The sequence below is a fragment of the Trypanosoma rangeli genome (assembly GCF_003719475.1).
Source record: "Trypanosoma rangeli strain AM80 chromosome Unknown Tra_15.4_contig_00246, whole genome shotgun sequence".
Lineage (NCBI taxonomy): Eukaryota > Euglenozoa > Kinetoplastea > Trypanosomatida > Trypanosomatidae > Trypanosoma > Trypanosoma rangeli.
In genome coordinates this window covers 10,935-27,472 of record NW_021705986.1, presented here as the reverse complement: position 1 = coordinate 27,472, position 16,538 = coordinate 10,935, and the positions used below count along the sequence as shown (strand labels likewise).

Genomic DNA, 16,538 nt, shown 5'->3' with positions numbered 1-16,538 from the left:
CTTTCTCTCTCTCTCTCTCTCCCGGGCCCTTTTTTTCCTTTTTTTTATCCCTTGCTTCCAGTTACTTCAGCCTCACTTCATGGCGTCTATTTTCTTCTTCTCGCTTTACTTCCTTTTTAGTTTTGTTCGCCTACCTTGCGTTTCCTCCGCCTCACCACATGGTAAAAATAAACATGAAAATGAATTATATATAATACGTGTATATACGTCTATGTATATATATATATATATATATATACACGGCTGTATGCATACTTATACCTCCGCCCACATCCCACCTGTCATGCGGCGCAGAAAACAACCTACCGTACCCCCACCTCACCCCCACACACACACACCTTCTCTGGCACCCCTTCCCTTACATCACTTATCTGTGCATTCTTCCCGCTCTACTCGAAATACTCTCACATTCGACATGACTTGTATGCCGTCTTCCCCTTCCACTGACACTATTCAACGAATCTCCCCTCGCCAACATCTCCTTCCTGTGCTCGGTGCAGTAGTCGCACGGGGCCTCCACCTCCGGCGTTGTTGCTGCTAGCACTACTGTCACGACTACTAGCAGCGGTGGCGGCAACCGCTTTCTCGGGCCTATGAGAGGGGGTGTAGGACTGCCTCCGCTGCAGCTGTTGTTGTGGGTTCTCATTCAAAAATGAAGCAGCCGAACTGTAGGCGGGAACCTCATGCGCGGGCACTCTAGGGAACCCAGAGGCTGTCGCAGCAGCCGGGTACGACGTTCCACTCGCATTTGGTTGTTGCCGGAAAATGAGTCCCCCCTGCACTGGGGCACACAAGGCAGAAGATACAGAGGTATCTGCAGTGCCTGGTAGCGCATACATTTGGGGTAGTGGCATCATCAATGAAGATTGTTGATGTTGTCTCCAGAGCGCCTGTTGCTGATGCTGCCCGGTGCTCCGCAACTTTGTGCCGTTTTGCTGCTGGTGATGAAATTGATGGCTGAGCCCAAGCTGCTGCAACTGCTGCTGCTGCTGCTGCAACTGCTGCTGCAACTGCTGCTGCTGCTGCTGCTGCTGGTATTGGTGATGGTGGTGGTGGAGTTGAAAATAGTGCGGATGCTGCTGGACCTCATGTGCCAGCGAAGCAGAAGCAAGGGCGGCCTCAGCCTGTAGCCGCTCCTTCGCCTCGGCCGTGCCAGGCCGTCGCCCCCTCGTTGACGCTCCTTCTGCCGCCGCGTCCTTAACAGTAGTTTTGTTGCTATTACTGCCTTCCACGACAGTGCCCTCCATTAACGCCGTCGGTTCCTCTAAAAGCGCTGCAGGCTTTACCAGCGCCGGCGCCTTATCAGTGGAGAGGCTCGCCACCATGCTCGCCGTGCTGCGGTGAGCCCCACCACGTCCACGATGACGGATGCCCGATGGGGAACTTCCAACTCCACGCGTGTTGCCTTGCCGACTCGCCGTGGGGCCACTCCCACCACTACTACTACTAGCGGCAGTGGCAGCTGCCGCGGCGCCATTCAGCGCCTCAAATACCCTGTGTTGCCGGTAAACTTGATGCATCTCGTAGCCGATGGACGGAAACAGATGCATATGATGACGCTGCTCAGACGGATACTGATGAAGGTAATGCTGCTGTGGATAACGCATTACCAATTCTGAGGAGTACGGCATCTGGAAGTAAAACGGCAACATGTCAGGGTATCCAGGGCCAGCACCGTTTGGAGGCAGCATAAATGGGGGAACTGGTGGAGAGAATGGAAACGGTAGCTGCTGGGTTGGTTGATGCATCGGGCTCGCACGCGAAAGCTGCGCACGCGCATAAACTGCCTCCCCACCCACCGAGTTTACATTCCCACCCACTGGAAGCCCTGACGGCGTGAGTGCACCTGACGCCCTCAGCGCTCCCGAAGGTGAGGCCTCCCGCATCGCAGCCTCGAGCCCAGCGGCGGAGACGGGCACGGCAGCCTGCGCCGGCGGCTGCTTCACTGTAGCAGGAGTAGTGCCACTGCCACCAACATCACCGGCAGCGGTGGCTGCCGAATCCTCTGCTCCCCCCTCGCGACGTTTTACCTGTCGCTGCGTCAAAGACGCCTGCGCCGACCGGCTTCCTACCAAATCCGTGCCTCCAGGTTCTGCGAGGATCGATTTGCTTCCCCCCTGCCTCAACGAGAAGCTGCTGACAGAAGGGGTGGAGGGTGCAGCCGCCGAGGGGACGTCGGTCGTTAACCCTGCCGCCGCTCGATCCACCTTCTTGCGCGACTCACCAGAGACGGCGCTGCTACTGTTTTTGAAGGCGGCCGGGTCCATGCGGCGAGGGAGTCGCGTATCCTTTGGTAGGCGCTCCTCCACACTGCTGGTCGGCGCAGTGTGTGGGGATGAAGTGCTTTGCTCCCGCGCCTCCACCTCGCCCTGTAACGACGACTGTGCGTGCGTTGTGCCTTTGCTGCCGTCAGCGTGGATCGGCAGCGGCGGCAGCTGTTCCTCGGTCTTTGACAAATGCGCCCCTGAAACCTCCGCACGCTGCTGCTGCTGAATCGCGGTGTGAACCTGCATGAGCTCCTCGAAGGCGGTTTCGGGCGAGATCCACTCCAGCACTTCCTGCAGCGAGCAACCCCCGCCACCGTAGCCGGAGATAGTCGTCACCGGTGTCGTGAGGGGCACAAACATGCGACAAAGCTCTTGAAACTCGCGTGTGTGCAGCATGCGCGCGGTGAGGTCGTACTGGTCATCAAACGGCGACGTCATGAAGAGGTGCTGCCCCCGTTGCTGGCACTTGCGGGGCTTAGGCACCACACTAGAATTCCCAAGCGAATCAAAGTAGAGGCCGTGACTATCGTAGTTAAATGTAAACCCGTAGTAAAAGCAAAAGTCGTGGAAGAGGTGGCCCAGAGACGAGGTCGAGAGAAGCCGTAGTGCCAGGGAGCGGACCAAACTTGTTTTGTTATCTTCTGGTGTCTCGTTTTCCTCCTGTTCTCTCTCCTGCAAGCCCCCGCCTCCAACCTCGTAAGAAGTTCCGACCTCAACGGCGGGATTCAGCTCTGCTGCTGCGCTCCGGTCATCACCATCTTCACCTTCGTCCTCATGCCTATCCGCGCACACCTCAACATCATCGTTGCCGCCTTGTTCTGAAGCTACATCCGGTGCCACAGGAGCTTCGCTTGTGGCCAAAAGCACTTCCCCATGCAATGCAGCTTCACCTGATGCCGCATCGTAACCCACTGGCGCCACCAGTTTGGCTCCCGTTCGCTCCTCGAGGAGATCTGCTGTTCGACCTTTGTCGTCCTCCTCGAAGTCCACAGGCAGCTCCTCCTGAAGGAACGTGAAAATGTGATGCAAGATGCTCGCCGTATTTTGTTTACCCTCCTGCTCCTTCTGATACGGGCGAAATCGCTCCACAAACGCCCTCTCCACTAAAAAGAGTTTGTCCAGGTACGAGGTGAGCCAAGAGGAGGCCAAAGACGCGGCGGCTGTAGGTTGAGTAGATAAGGGCGTTTGCACCTGTGGCGTCGCCGTACGTGTTCCACTGAGGCTCACACCACCACTGACGTTATCGCCTGTTCCGCTGGAGCTTGCTATCGTTCCCTCATTTCCCCACTGAGTGGACACACTGGTGCGGCTCTCACACTTTGCTTGTTGTTCTTGTTGCTGCTGCTGGAGGAATCCCTCGAGGTGGCACGAAACCTCGTTGAAGAAGTGTAGCACCAAAAGGTAGATGGTGAACGACGTGACACCCCCTGGCTGTGAGTCACCAATTCCCATTTGCCTCACACAATGCTTCAAAAACAGTATCAGCCCCCGCGACGCGGGGTACCGCTTTAGCATGTGGTTCGTCAGCTGCATCGACCGCCAGTGCTCGCCACCAGCAAAGGTGATGTCGCTCCTCATTCCGGTGGACTTCTCTACCACCTTGATGACGGGGACACGGGTGGAAATGATGGTTTGAACATCAAAGTAAGGGCCTCCAAGAGTCGGGACGTACAGTCGGTGTCCTCCCGCACCGCCATAATGCTGTGTCATAGTTGCCAACTCCACGGTGGATTCCCCTTCTCCTATGGGCGTCCGCAGGCCAGATTGCAGAGGCGCAACTGAAAGCGGACCCATGTAACCCTGCAGCGCCATCGCGGCAGTCTTAGGGCTGTGCGTGGGCAAAGCAGTTACCATTGCAGCCGAGGTAAGCCCCGCCCGTGTACTAAATACATAGTCACGTTCGATCTGAGAACGGTACTCCGCCTCCTCCTCCTCCATCCGCATGATGGGGTCTCCGGCGTCCAGCTCAGCGCCTGGCTCTAACGTGACATCCTCCAAATCCACCGGAGAAGCACTCGGTGCCTCCGCATCATCCAACGACTCCTTAGCAGCATCAGCAACGCTGGTGTCACAACAGATCTGAGATGATCTTCCAGCCGCCATGCCCACACCAGCCTCTCCAGCTTCCTCAGCCTCCAACTCATTTAGCTCTTTTTCACTGATGTGAAGGATGGCCCGCGATAGGTGCTGAATCGCCTGCAACGGGGTAAGAGGTTCGTATCCTACAACAAGTAGGTCAATGTCACTAGAGGCGAGCGCAAGGTCTGTGGTAATGGAGCCATGCACTCGCACTTCGGCGCGAGGACCAAGCACCTTTTTCACGATACATTGCACTCTAGCAATAAATCCTTGTCTCGCCTGTATATGGGCCTCGCGAAGCCCCAAACACGTCTTCACATAAATTTGTAAACACGAAACGAAGTCAGGTGTGGAAAGGAAGGTCCAGGAAGAGGGACCCAGGGCGGGGGACATCAGTTTCTGAGCGTTGTGTGCTAAAGCGGAGCCACGTTGTTGCTGCTGCTGCTGTGGAGGGGTATGCTGTGGGGCTAGCGCTGCTGGATTGGTGCGAGCAGAATTGCTGTCGCCGCTCTGTGATTGATCCTGCGGGACATCACCTGGGAGAGGCAGTGGTGCAGGTTTTACATTCCCAGGGAAAACTTTCCTCTGCAGCATGGATGGCTGCGCCTGTGCACCGTAGTGGCTAGTTGTCGCCTCTGCATCCACGATGCCCACCGTCGTGACTTCATTATTGTCCTTCTTTTGTTTATCTCCAGAAGCATTTCGGTTTGGTGCTACGCCGTTGCTCTCCTCTCCATCGGCCTCCCCCCTTGCTTGATCCGCATTCCCCGCTGAGGCGAGGCAGCTGCCTCGCCTGCAGTCTGTAGAAGATACCGTAGCTTCGGGCGCAGCCACATTCACTTGATCGTCCAGTGCGGCAATTATATCCAGTGGAACCTGCGCCTTGCTGGGCGACGACAAAAGCCTCACGACATCTGGCTTCCCTGCCACCTTTCGCTTTCCCAGTCTAGTAGAATTCACACCGTTTACTGTATCCGGCGAGGCTGCGTCTTTTACGACGGCCTTCACCACCTCCCGCCTTGCAGCGGCGACACGACTGCCACTACTACTCGTGCGACTACACGCCGATGGTGGAGGTATCGCCCCACCGGTGTGCTTCTCCTGGCCGTGCGCTGTTACCTCCTGCCCCAGCAGCGGACGAGGCGCCAGCAATAGCTTGGCTCTACTCTGTATCGTCAGACCATTCGCATCGTCTGACGTGCTGTGACCGCTTGCAGCGGTTGCAGAGACCCCTCCCCATTCGCCGACCTCCTCGTGAGGCTCCGATGGCATCGAGGTGGCACGCAGGGAGGGGTTGCGGGCGTCGCCGTTCATCCATGGCTCCCCGCTGTCGTTAGCGTCTGCTCCGCCAATCACGCAGCTGTTTCTGTGCTCGCAACGCGATCCAGAGGAGGACCCACGCGCCCTATTCGCCCATTGCCGGGGCAAACCGATCACACCTTCCCGCTCCACGTCCCTTGCACTGCTGCTCCTGCCACTTCGGTGACCGTAGAGGGCGGCGCTCTGCGTGCCAAACCCCCGCCGCATCTGTCACTAGGCCCGCCTGTACGCACGACGGCCGTCTCAAGGAAAAAAAAAAACAATACTTTAAAAAGCAAAACAACAAAAAAAAATACGCTGCGGAATACAAAGTCTCGAGGGTTCCACTATGACACACCGGCAATGCGTGCGCCCCAACCCACACGAGTGGCCACCGCCCGCTCACTTTCTATCTTTTTTTTTGTTTCGTCTTTCAGATAACGCCGGCGCTCGCGATGATTCTGTGCTTGCTATTGTTGCTTTCTTCCCTTTTGGACTGCGGTTTCTTCTTGTTGTTTTCCTTTCTTTCCTCGTTGTTGTTTTTTTTTCCTTTTCCCGTTTCGTTTGTTCGTGTTTGTTTACTTTGTTGCTCCTTTGGCCTAATTCGTTTCTGCCGTCCCTCTCTTCACTATTCGCTTTTTGCGTGTGATCCCTTTGTTGTTGTTGCACCGCTACTGCTTCTGCTGCTGTGGCGGTGGCGGTGGCGAGGACGAGGACGCTGGCTACTTCCTCTTTTTCTTTTTTTTTATGTTTCACTTCTTTGTTATGCCGCTTCACCGCGCTGCTGCTTGCAGGAAGGATAGAAAAAGGGGGAAAAAAAGGGTTCGGCAAGATGCGTGACACCGCCGCTCGCCAGCGCAGCAGCAACAACAGACAGCCGCCGCCTCTGCGACAAGGCAGAAAAGAGTGGAGAGAGGAAAGATAGAAGAAAGTAACATGAGTGAAGTGATGTGTGGTGGTGGTGCCGACGGTGGGAACCGCACACACGACAAGGCAGACAAAGCTGGACGGATGGGACAATCCACGCTGCTCTATGCATCAGCCTCACATTCCCCTTCCTCCCTACAGACGCATACAAACCCTCGATGGTCAACGCCAACAAGCGTCTTTTCTACGCGGCTGTGGGGCTACTTACCCATATTCATGGTGCGCTTAAAGAAGCTAAACATGGACTGGGCCTTATTTACTACATCCGGCCACTCCTCGGGCAGCACGCCAAGCCGCAGTTCACCCGCAGCTGCGACCGCCGTTACATCCGCACCGTCTTGCTGCACCATCAGCTGAAAGAGGCGACCCACGGCGGCATCAAAGGCCAGAGGCGTTGTGGCAGCGGCAGTAGGGGCATCCACCACAATGGCGCGAGGAGTAGATGCATCAGCAACTGCCTCCGCCGCGAGCGCGGGCGCCGGTGTGGAAGGTGCAGAACCAACAACGGAAGTTGTCACAAGCGATCCAAACCCCCCGTCCACGTTACCCGGCACCGTGTTTGCGGGCATGTTCCATTGCTGCTGTTGCTGCTGCTGTTGACACGCTGCACCGGCATGTGAGTGGCCGCCACCCCTGTGCGTGTGTTGGTTGCACTGCCCCCCCTGGCACGAGTTAAACTGATGCGCCTGATATGTTTTTGCCACATGCTGCAGTCGTGCACTCATCACCGGCATCCGGTGCGTGACTGCCAGAAGGTTTTCACGTCTCAGGAAAAATCGGTACATGTTTTTTGCAGGCCCGGCATCAAAGAGGGAGTACGTGCGTGACCCCAGCTGAAAGCACCAGGGGCTGCATGACGGGTGTTGCACGTCGTAGACAGTGACACCGCGGCTAATGTACCATAGCTGCTTCAGCAGCGCCCACAGGGAGAGGAGAAAAACAATGGGCAAGACAATTGAAGTGTAGACATCAACAAAACGCCTGAAGGGTGCGTGCGTTAAAACCACCTCCGTGTCAATGCGTCCCGACAACAACAAGTAGGCGCTGTGACACTCGATCCCAAGCAGGGCGGTGTAAAAGACGAGGAAACCGACGTACGGGCGGTGGTTGCCCCCGCCAATGCAGCTTGACAGCCACAGACAGTAGTGGTCGTACCGGAGCACCACGCGTCCAAGGTGGCGGCAACGGTGCGCCCGCAAAGGCTTTTTAACCATGCAGACAAGATCAATGCTTTGCCGCACGTCTTCTGGTGGAGCCCCTTTGGAGTGAAAAATGGTCTTGTAGATTCCCGCCCGCTGCCCCGCGGTGGACTCCACGACACCGGGGTTACTCCACATCGCCACTAGCGCGCACGCGGCGCCACCAACGCCGCAGAGCAGCAGCCCCTGGCGGCCGGTGGGGTGCTGCGGAGCCACAGCGTCCTCAATCAGACAGCTGAAGGTCAGCAGTGCCAGGGTGTAGCTCACAAAGAACCCTGGCGAGCGCAGCGGCCTCGCATTCAACTGGCGCTCGTCGTGCACGCTAAAGCCGGCACACGACATGAGGATAAGCACAGCTGCAGCAGCTAGAAGCCAAAACGGCAACGGCAGCAACGCGCAAAGCGCTAACACAAAGTGCGGCACCGTTGCCGCCGCCCCAAAGGACAGTACGTCAACCAACGAAATGAGTCTCCACATCGATATCTCGGCCGCCGCCTCACGTTGCAAGTTCACCTCTCTCTTCCTAGAGGAGACCTCGTTACAATAGCCTTCCAGAACCGCGCAGACCCTTTGTGGATCGCTATGCTTCGCCGTCTTACCGCGGCGTCCATGCAGCCGCAATGAGCTGCAGTGGCGTTTAATAAAGAAGGGCGACGATGAAAGTAACGCCGCGCCTTCCTTTGCCAACTGCAGCGGCGTCCGTCCAGTGGCATCTGGCCTCTCCGCATCGGCGCCCTTCTGCAACAGCACGCGCACCAGAACGGGGTCACCCGCGAGCACCGCGCAGTGCAGCGGGGTAAGCCCCTCCCGCACCGTGATGCTGGAGGGTGACGCGGCGGCGGCATCCGCAGGAGCGTTGCTCACCTCACCGGAAGCATGACGGACATCGTCATCAGCGATGGCGGCATGCGGAGCGGTGGTGGTTTTATCTTCGCGTGCATTCACGTCGAGCCCCAGCTGTTCAATGAGAAAAAGCGCCGCGAACTCCGCACCGCCGCCTTGTCGGCACACCACATGGAGGAGGTTCTCCTGCGCCGCCCGGGCGGGAAGGTCGTCAATCCACGCCTGCAGCGTTTGCAGCACGTGCGGGTGGCGAGCGGCGTGATGCAGCACCGTGTTTCCCAGATCGTCCTGGAGCGACGGGTCCGCGCCGTGTATAAGGAGAATCCGCACCGCAGCGATATTTTGTGTGGCCGCGGCAATCATAAGCGGCGTCTCGCCGGTGTTGTTGTGGGCATTCACGTCGGCGCCGTTGTCAAGGAGAAAGGCGACGATCAAATTGTTGGGGCCTTCGGAGGAGAGCAACGTATCCGCATCGCCACCGTCGCCGTCTGCGGGGGAAACCCGTGCGACGGCGGTGTGCAGCGGCGTCGCCCCATGCGTGTCCCGCACGTTGACGTCAGCGCCGCCAAGCAGAAATGCGGTAACGACTGCGAACCCACTATCGCTGCGAAGCGACTCATGAAATGTCCGCCCTCCCAGCTTCGCCACAAACACGTCCACTGGTGGGGCCCCATCCGCCGTCGTCACCTCGGGCCGCATGTAGTACGCCAGCGGCAACGGACCTCCCCCACGTGAAGCCATGCGCTCGCTGAAGACCTGCATATTTGCTACTGCAACTCCTCAGCGTAATACCACGTAGATTGTTCTTTGCTGTGTGCTGTGTTTCCTTGCGGTAGCACAAAAATGGCAAGGATGCGTGAAGAAGACAAGCAATAAGGATAAAAGCAGCAGCACCACAGCACAGAACAGCACGCAACAACAAAAACAAAAAATAAAAAATAAGAGCCTAGTGATTGAGTAAAAAAGCAGCATGAAAATCTCTTAGGCCTCCGCGCCCGCGCCTCCCTATGGCGTACGCACGGTGGCGCAGGTGGACGTTACAGCCTCCACTGTCGCCCGCAGTTTGGCCTCCGCAGCGTCCAGCAGCTGCCGCTGCGCCGTCAACTTCGCCTGTGCTGCAACTAGAACCCGTTGCAGGGCCTGCACGCTCGGCGGCGTGCCGGACGGCGTCCCTGTTGCGTTGGCGTTGGGGTCTGCGCTGGCACCTGCGCTCTCGCCTGACCCCTGCTGTGTTGCGTCCGCCTCCCCTGCCCGCAGTGCCGCTGTGGCGCGCCACACCTCCCGCGCCGCCCCCACAGCGGCGGTAAACGCAGGGAGGAGAACGTGGTACACCGCGTGCTCCAGGCCGAGCGGCTGCAGCGGGCCGTCCACAAGCAGCCGCTGCAGCCGTGCAACCTCCTCCTCGTGTGTCGCCGGCTGCTTCGTGACTCTGCTGCCCTCGCCCGTCACCGCGTCGCCCCCCCGGTCCCGCTTCTGCGACTTCCGCTGCACCACTGTGGGGGCAACCTCGCCAACCAAAAACGGCGCCTTCTCGGCCGCCGCCAGCAAAAACTCCTCAAATGCGCCCATGGTGGCCACACACACCTTCCTTTTCCTCCTGGGGTGCGCCACGCAACCACACAGAGAAAGAAAAAAACAAACAAAGGAGGAGAGACGTCGTACACGTGCAACTTCTCCGCGTACACCCGTTGATGAGTTCTGTTCTAGTCCGCACCACCCCCACACTCTCCTCCACGTTTCTATGGCTCTCTGACTTGCACTCTACCTTTACTATATGCCGTCTGCAGACGGCCTTTCCTCATCCTCTTCCTCGTGCTTACATATACTCAGGGCCGGAGAAGGCTGCGGCAGGCATCCAGAACCTCATGTATTTTTGGATAACTGGGATGCACATCCACCACCTTGCGGCACACATCAATCGCCGCGACCAGTTTTCCCGACTTCATACGATGAAACGCCAGTTTGTACCCCACCGAGGGATTACGCTCCTTCGTCAGTTCCCAGGCATTCTCGTAGCAGTTGGCGGCCTCGGTATGATTATTCTCAAGCTCGTGCACAGAGCCCATCATCAGCCAGGTCAGCGCGCAACTCCTGTTAACCTCAATGTTCTTTTCTAGCAACTTCTGCGCCGTTGTAAGCTTCTTTTTGAGGATGCTCATGTGTGCGGCGAGCAGGCGGGCACGGTGCACGGCATCAGTGGTGAGGGGGTCAAACGGGGTGTAGACAATCTTCTTAATCTCGGCAGCCGCCCTCTTCTCGAAGCCGGCAATAAAGCACGCGGTGGCCAAACCCACACGGGCGGGAACGTTCGGCCTGCCACGCGGCGGCAGCGGTCGGTTGGCGTCACTCAGCAACTGCTCATCTTCGTCTTTTTCCTCACCCTCCGCACTTTTTTCATCGTCCGCCGGCTCCTCCTGCTGCGCCGCCGTCTCAGCAGCGGCACAGAGCTGCGTGAATTCCTTTATGGCTCGATCTACCAACGGCCGCTTCTTGCTCGCTAGCCAGCAATACCCTTGCAGAATGTCCCGCGACTCCCCTTGCGGCATCTGCAGCAACAGCCGCTCGGCGATCCTAACGTTTTCGTTCTTGTCCTCGTCCCGCAGGACGGTGTCAACCCAAAACTCCTCGTTTGAGGAAAAGAGGTACATCTCAATCATGTTCGTCAACGCGGGCGTGCTCCACGCGGAGTCATCGGCGGGCACCCGCGCGGCGTTAAAGGCGCGGAGGGCCTCCAGATTATCGTAACAGTAGCGGTGGTACAGCCCCCGCGCAAAGCTCAACCCCGACGGGGGTCGTTGTCCCACTGGCACGAGACCCTCGGCTCGCTCGAGCGCCTTCTCTGCGTCGCCAAGACGCCCGGCGTGGCGCAGCAGCCGCACATACTGCACCAACGCCTCATAGTTGTCCGGGGCCCTCTCCAAGAGCTGGCTAAAGTGCTGCGCCGCCTCCTCAAACCGGTAACGACAAATCATGACGTCGGCAAGTATGATAACCGCCTCCTCACAGGCGGGGTTCATCTGCAGCACCGCATTACACCGCTCCTCACAGGCTGCTGCATCACCACTGTCAAGCAAGAGCCGCGCCATTGCCAGTAGCGGCGCCTCGTTTGACTCGTCGTACATCTTCGCTGCCTGGTAGCACTCCTTTCCATGTTCCACGTCGCCGATCGAGGCGTAGTAACCGCCCAGTTCCAGGGCAATGGTGGAGGCAACCATCTTCTGCTGGTACATTGTCTCACGCGTTTCATTTCGCAGCAAGTTGTGCAAAACATGCTCCTGAAAGCCACGAGCCTGCAGGAGCGCCTCCACCGCCAGCTCAGACTTCTGACAGCTGCGGTGAATTTTGTACATAAGCAGTGTGCAGTTGACACGTTCAATGGCGCGTTTGACGTCCTCCCCAGCATCCGGTTCAGTCTTGTACGCCGGCGTTTCCTTCAGCACCCCAATCGCACGGTCGGGAGCGCCGAGGTGCCAGTAGAGCGTCGCAAGGTCGGCAAGGACGGTGAACGTTGCCCCATCCGCCGCTACCGCATCACGGTAGTAACGAACAGCGCGTTGATAGTCGTGCGTGGACACTAGGGCGCGTCCGATGCGGACGTCCAACTCACTGTTGTCAGGGTCCATCGCCTTTGCCTGCTGGTAGGCGGTGATGGCCTTCTCTGGCTCATGGATGTTGATGTACGCCTCGCCCAATTGAAAGTAGCTCTGCGGTGTCGGCACCTCCTCGACCAACTCCTCAAAGCAGTTGGCGTACATTTGGCGGTTCTGCCGGTATGTGAGATAGAGGTTTGCCATGCGGGTCTTGGCGGCGGTAAAAAACTCACTCTGCGGCGGCACCTGCTTAAGTATCTCCACGGCCTTTTCCATGTTTGTGCGGGCGGCAACCATCGCGCTCGCAATCGCAACCCGCCCAGCCTGAGTTGTGTCCTTAAACAGCGCCGTGGCCTCTGCTAAGGTGGCGCGCGCCTCCTCTGTGTCATGCAGCCTGAGATGCGTCTGTGCCAGCTGCAGGTACAGGCTGACGTGGTCCTGCACACTCAGCGGCTGCAGCGGTCGACCCTTGCTCGTCACTCGCGACTTGTCCTTTGTGAGTTTTACCGCCAGCTCCAGCGCCCCCAGCGCCTGTTGAAGCTTGTTCATCATCCCAAGCACAATACCGTGCAGCAGGTTGTACTGCGGCTGATCCTTCATCTCAAAGTCCAAAGTCAGTGCCTGCTCCAGCGCCTGCGAGGCCAATGTGGCGTTGCCCACGTACTGACACATCTGTGCGGAAAGCAGAAACGCGTCGGGGAGGACGTGTGCATGCTGGATGCATGTCTTGATCATTGCCTGCCCCCGCTCAAGGTCGCCGGCAACAAAGTACATCTTGGAGAGGAGGAGCTGCGCCTCCAGGCAGCCTGGAACGTGCCGCAACAACAACTCTAGGTGCCGCTTACACTTCTCCACAATGGGGTCTGCTTTGCGCACGGTTGGGTCCGGCGGCTCTGTGCGGCAGTGTTGCATATACTCTTTCGCAATATCAAGCATCAGTGGCGGGTTCAGTTTGACATACAGCTGCGTCCCCGTTTGGTAGGACCCCACATCTTGTCTCACAGCCTCTGCCGCTTGGTCTAGAAAAAAAAGGGTTTTTGCGTGGTTCTTATTCCGCCGCCACTGCAGGATGGCGTTGAGGAGGCTTAACTCAGCGTTGCGCTGGTTCGGTGCCTGGATCTCGTTGGGAAACTCAATCTGCTTCGCAGCCTCATCAAGATTGCCGGTGAGGATGAGGCCGCGTATGAGACCAAGCAGAGGGGTTATGCTGCTGTCTGGCGTGGCGGAAGCCCTCTTAAAAGTGGCGATGGCCGCTTTGTACTCGCCACGCAGCATCTGCTGGTAGCCCACCTCGGCGAGGTAGTCGCCCTTTTGCGAAACCATGCGGTGGGCCACCTCCGCAAACTGCAGGGTGACGCCCAGCAGCGGCAGGTAGGTCCCGCTCAGGCGCGAGAAACACTGCGCGTACTCGAAAAACAGTGCTGCATTCCTTGGCTCCTTTTCCTGGACTGCCTCCAGAAGCCGCGGCAGCTGAGCGGCGGCGTCCTCGTAGCGGGCGTCCTTTACCAGCAAAAACAAGGTATTCAGCGCGAGCGCCTCGAGGTTTGTCTTCTCCTTGGCGAGGATACGATTCGTCGTCTCCCAACACTGTTCCCAGTCCTCCGCCTTCATGAGGTGTCGTGCTTTTACAACAAGCGCTGGGACAAAGTTCGGGTAGTTGACGATAAGTTTGTTTAGTAGCTGCTGGGCAAGGAAGAACTGCGTCTTGCGCTCAAAGTACACCACGCGGCCCATGGCAGCATCCAAGTCCACTGTCTGCCCGTCCTGCTCCTCCATCTCCATGACCTTGCGAAGGAGCGTGCCAGACTTCTCCAAAAAAGCGGTGCGGCCTGTGCTGAGATCCACCCACGCTCGCAGCGTTGCGAGGTTGGTGTACTCGTCGCGGTGCTCGTCGTAGCCATCCTGAAAGCGCATGAAAATGTCACGGGCGCCGGAGGCGTCGCCGGCCGCCCACGCCAGCGCGGCCGCCTGTGCCCACCCACCCACGTCATCCGCGTGGGAGCCGTCGCCCATAGAGCGTTCAACCGCGGCGAGTCCCTCCACGTCTTTGTTCCTGCGATAGATCAGTGCAATACCCATCAATGCAGGGAGAGTGGTTTCCCGCCGCTGCTCCGCTGCCTTGTATTCACGCAGTGCCTCATTTGCTTGACCCTGCTGGTCGTAGCAAAGCGCGCGCCAAACCCGGAAGACCCAGCTGTCGGTGCTGTTAATGGTGTCCGTGCAGACAAGCTCCGCGTGTCGCCAGAAGCGTTCCCGAACGTAGAACATCATGAGTGCATAGTTGGTACGTAGCAACGATGGCATCTCACAATATATCCTCCTCCGTCTCTCTCTCCTTTAGTGTTTTGTTTTCCCTATGCCTTTGCTTTTGTTGTTGCTGTCGTGCACGTGCGTCTTTCTCTTCCAGTATCTTTTGGGGACACAGTACTCGGTCAGAGGACCGCTTGCTATTCTGCTCAATTGACGATGTACAAGTATATCTACCCGCAACCCCTCCCGGTGCGTGTGTGTACGCGTAAGCAAGATAGAGAAAGAAAAAAAATTACGCTCCCTTTTTCCTCTGCGGCGCCGGTATGGAGCCCAGGCGTCGAGGCAAGCTCCACAGTTAAAAGCGAAGGGATGAAAGGCAGAAACACAATGCGGCGGAGGCGCAGAAGCACCCGTATATATATATATATATATATATCCCGTTGCCGCGCGATAAACCACGTGGCTCACCCGCCGCTTTAAGACTAGTAAGGGGGAGAGAGAGTGGGTAAAAGCGAGAGAGAGGGAAAATACGAAAAGAAAGACGGCTGCCCACTCCCGCCCCTCTCAGCCACGAACGCACACACGCACACGTAGCAGCCGTGAAACGTGGCGGGGAAAAAAAAAAAACAATGGTGATAAAGAGAAAAACCACAAATAGGCAGCGCCACACAACACAAAACCAACGCCGTGTGGCTGAAGTGATGTCTTCGGGGGGGAAGCGGGAAACGGGGACGAAAGAGGCAAGGTGCACGGAAGAGGGGAGGGTGGGGCAGTGTGTGCGCGTCGCGGGCACGCCTTCCCGGAGGATACGTTTACACACCTCAATGCAACACGCCCCTCCCCATGTCCCAGCTTCTTGCCTGCAGAAACACTGCAAAAACAACACCGCTCTACCGCATACGCCCGCCGCAAACACGGCGATCCCCCTCTCTGCCAGTGGTTTTTGATATGCTGAAAGTTAGTCTCATTTTTGTCCCTTCTTACTATCTCCGTTCTCCTTCCGCAAGACCACGCCGGTGTCCTTCGTCTTCCCTGATTCACTTGCACCTTCGCCGTGTCCACCGGAACGCCGGGATGTTGGAGTGGCCGTGATGGATGTAGCAGAACCCACTGTTACGGTAGACGGCTGCAGTTTTGCGGGCACAGTTGCAGACGAAGGCGGCAGCGGTGGCAATTTATGCAGCTCATCTTTATGCTCCTCTGGGTGTGGCTGAGGGTTCGGCTGCGCATTTTGTTTCTTCGGCAGGGACGGTGGTGAGGGCGGCGTCGGCGCCGGTGGTGATGGCGGGGCGACGAGGCTCCAGCCGAGCTGCTGTGCCTCCGCCTCCAGCAACTCCTCCTCGGTTTGGACGACGGTGACTTCGCGTGTGATGCACAGCCACTCCGCCACGTACGGCGGCGTCACGCGCACAATGGGGTGGTAGAGCTCCACGTACTGCTGATCCCCCATGCGGGCCTTGTCACCGGCAAAGCAACGATACTCCTGAAAGATTGACACCAACGACCACCCCTGCAGCAACCGCAGGCAGGCAACCACGGCCCCTGTCCTATGCTTCCCTTTGTTGCAGTGGATAAGGATGGGATGCGTCCGGGTGTCAACGAGGGCGCTGAGGATGCGGTGCATCAGCATCTCCGAGATGTCCATAAAGGGCTCCTTGTTTCCCTCCGTAGCGAACCTAAGGAGACAAATACCGTTTTCCTCGCAGAACTTTACATTGCTCTCCGCGTAGTCCTCGGGGCAGAGGTACAAGATAGTGCGGAGCCGCAGCGCACGCAGAAAGCGGTAGTTCTTGCGCGTAGGATAGCCGGAGCGGTACACGCCGGGGCACACCATAGCGAAGTTGATCGACGGCACGAGGGGCTCCTGCATCGCGGGCAGTAGTTGCCGCGGCATCAGCGCTGACGACGAGGGCAACGCGGTTGCCATTGTCGCCAGACCCACTATGTTTGCTACACGCCTAACACCCGCCTTGTGGGGTTTCGGCCCTCACACACACGCACACGTTGGGGGGAGGGGCGATAACGACGGAAGGGGGAAAACCCCCCAAAAAAAAAAAAAAAAAAACGTACGAGTACCTAACCCC

The 16,538-nt window shown here is 57.9% G+C and overlaps 5 protein-coding genes across 5 annotated transcripts, besides 9 other annotated features; all 5 read right to left on the bottom strand.

The window, feature by feature from the left end:
• Positions 1-21: a microsatellite.
• A 164-nt stretch (positions 22-185) lies between these two features.
• Positions 186-238: a microsatellite.
• Positions 239-449: 211 nt separating this feature from the next.
• On the bottom strand, positions 450-5,873 carry TraAM80_06605 (DNA primase small subunit; the record flags this gene model as incomplete). Its single annotated transcript, XM_029383442.1, has 1 exon — positions 450-5,873. The coding sequence occupies one exon, from the start codon at positions 5,871-5,873 to the stop codon at positions 450-452; it is 5,424 nt and encodes a 1,807-aa protein (XP_029236767.1).
• A 42-nt stretch (positions 5,874-5,915) lies between these two features.
• Positions 5,916-5,959: a microsatellite.
• A 416-nt stretch (positions 5,960-6,375) lies between these two features.
• Positions 6,376-6,410: a sequence feature (A-rich).
• A 362-nt stretch (positions 6,411-6,772) lies between these two features.
• Positions 6,773-9,376, bottom strand: TraAM80_06604 (putative huntingtin interacting protein (HIP); the record flags this gene model as incomplete). Its single annotated transcript, XM_029383441.1, has 1 exon — positions 6,773-9,376. The coding sequence occupies one exon, from the start codon at positions 9,374-9,376 to the stop codon at positions 6,773-6,775; it is 2,604 nt and encodes an 867-aa protein (XP_029236766.1).
• Positions 9,377-9,499: 123 nt separating this feature from the next.
• Positions 9,500-9,529: a microsatellite.
• A 90-nt stretch (positions 9,530-9,619) lies between these two features.
• On the bottom strand, positions 9,620-10,183 carry TraAM80_06603 (uncharacterized protein; the record flags this gene model as incomplete). Its single annotated transcript, XM_029383440.1, has 1 exon — positions 9,620-10,183. One exon carries the CDS (start codon positions 10,181-10,183, stop codon positions 9,620-9,622), a length of 564 nt encoding a protein of 187 aa, XP_029236765.1.
• Positions 10,184-10,226: 43 nt separating this feature from the next.
• Positions 10,227-10,258: a microsatellite.
• Positions 10,259-10,440: 182 nt separating this feature from the next.
• TraAM80_06602 (tetratricopeptide repeat protein 21B) lies at positions 10,441-14,508 on the bottom strand (the record flags this gene model as incomplete). The annotated part of the gene is made up of 1 exon (XM_029383439.1): positions 10,441-14,508. The coding sequence occupies one exon, from the start codon at positions 14,506-14,508 to the stop codon at positions 10,441-10,443; it is 4,068 nt and encodes a 1,355-aa protein (XP_029236764.1).
• Positions 14,509-14,547: 39 nt separating this feature from the next.
• Positions 14,548-14,583: a sequence feature (A-rich).
• Positions 14,584-14,867: 284 nt separating this feature from the next.
• Positions 14,868-14,890: a microsatellite.
• A 528-nt stretch (positions 14,891-15,418) lies between these two features.
• On the bottom strand, positions 15,419-16,381 carry TraAM80_06601 (tyrosine phosphatase; the record flags this gene model as incomplete). Its single annotated transcript, XM_029383438.1, has 1 exon — positions 15,419-16,381. The coding sequence occupies one exon, from the start codon at positions 16,379-16,381 to the stop codon at positions 15,419-15,421; it is 963 nt and encodes a 320-aa protein (XP_029236763.1).
• Positions 16,382-16,500: 119 nt separating this feature from the next.
• Positions 16,501-16,519: a microsatellite.
• Positions 16,520-16,538: the final 19 nt, after the last annotated feature.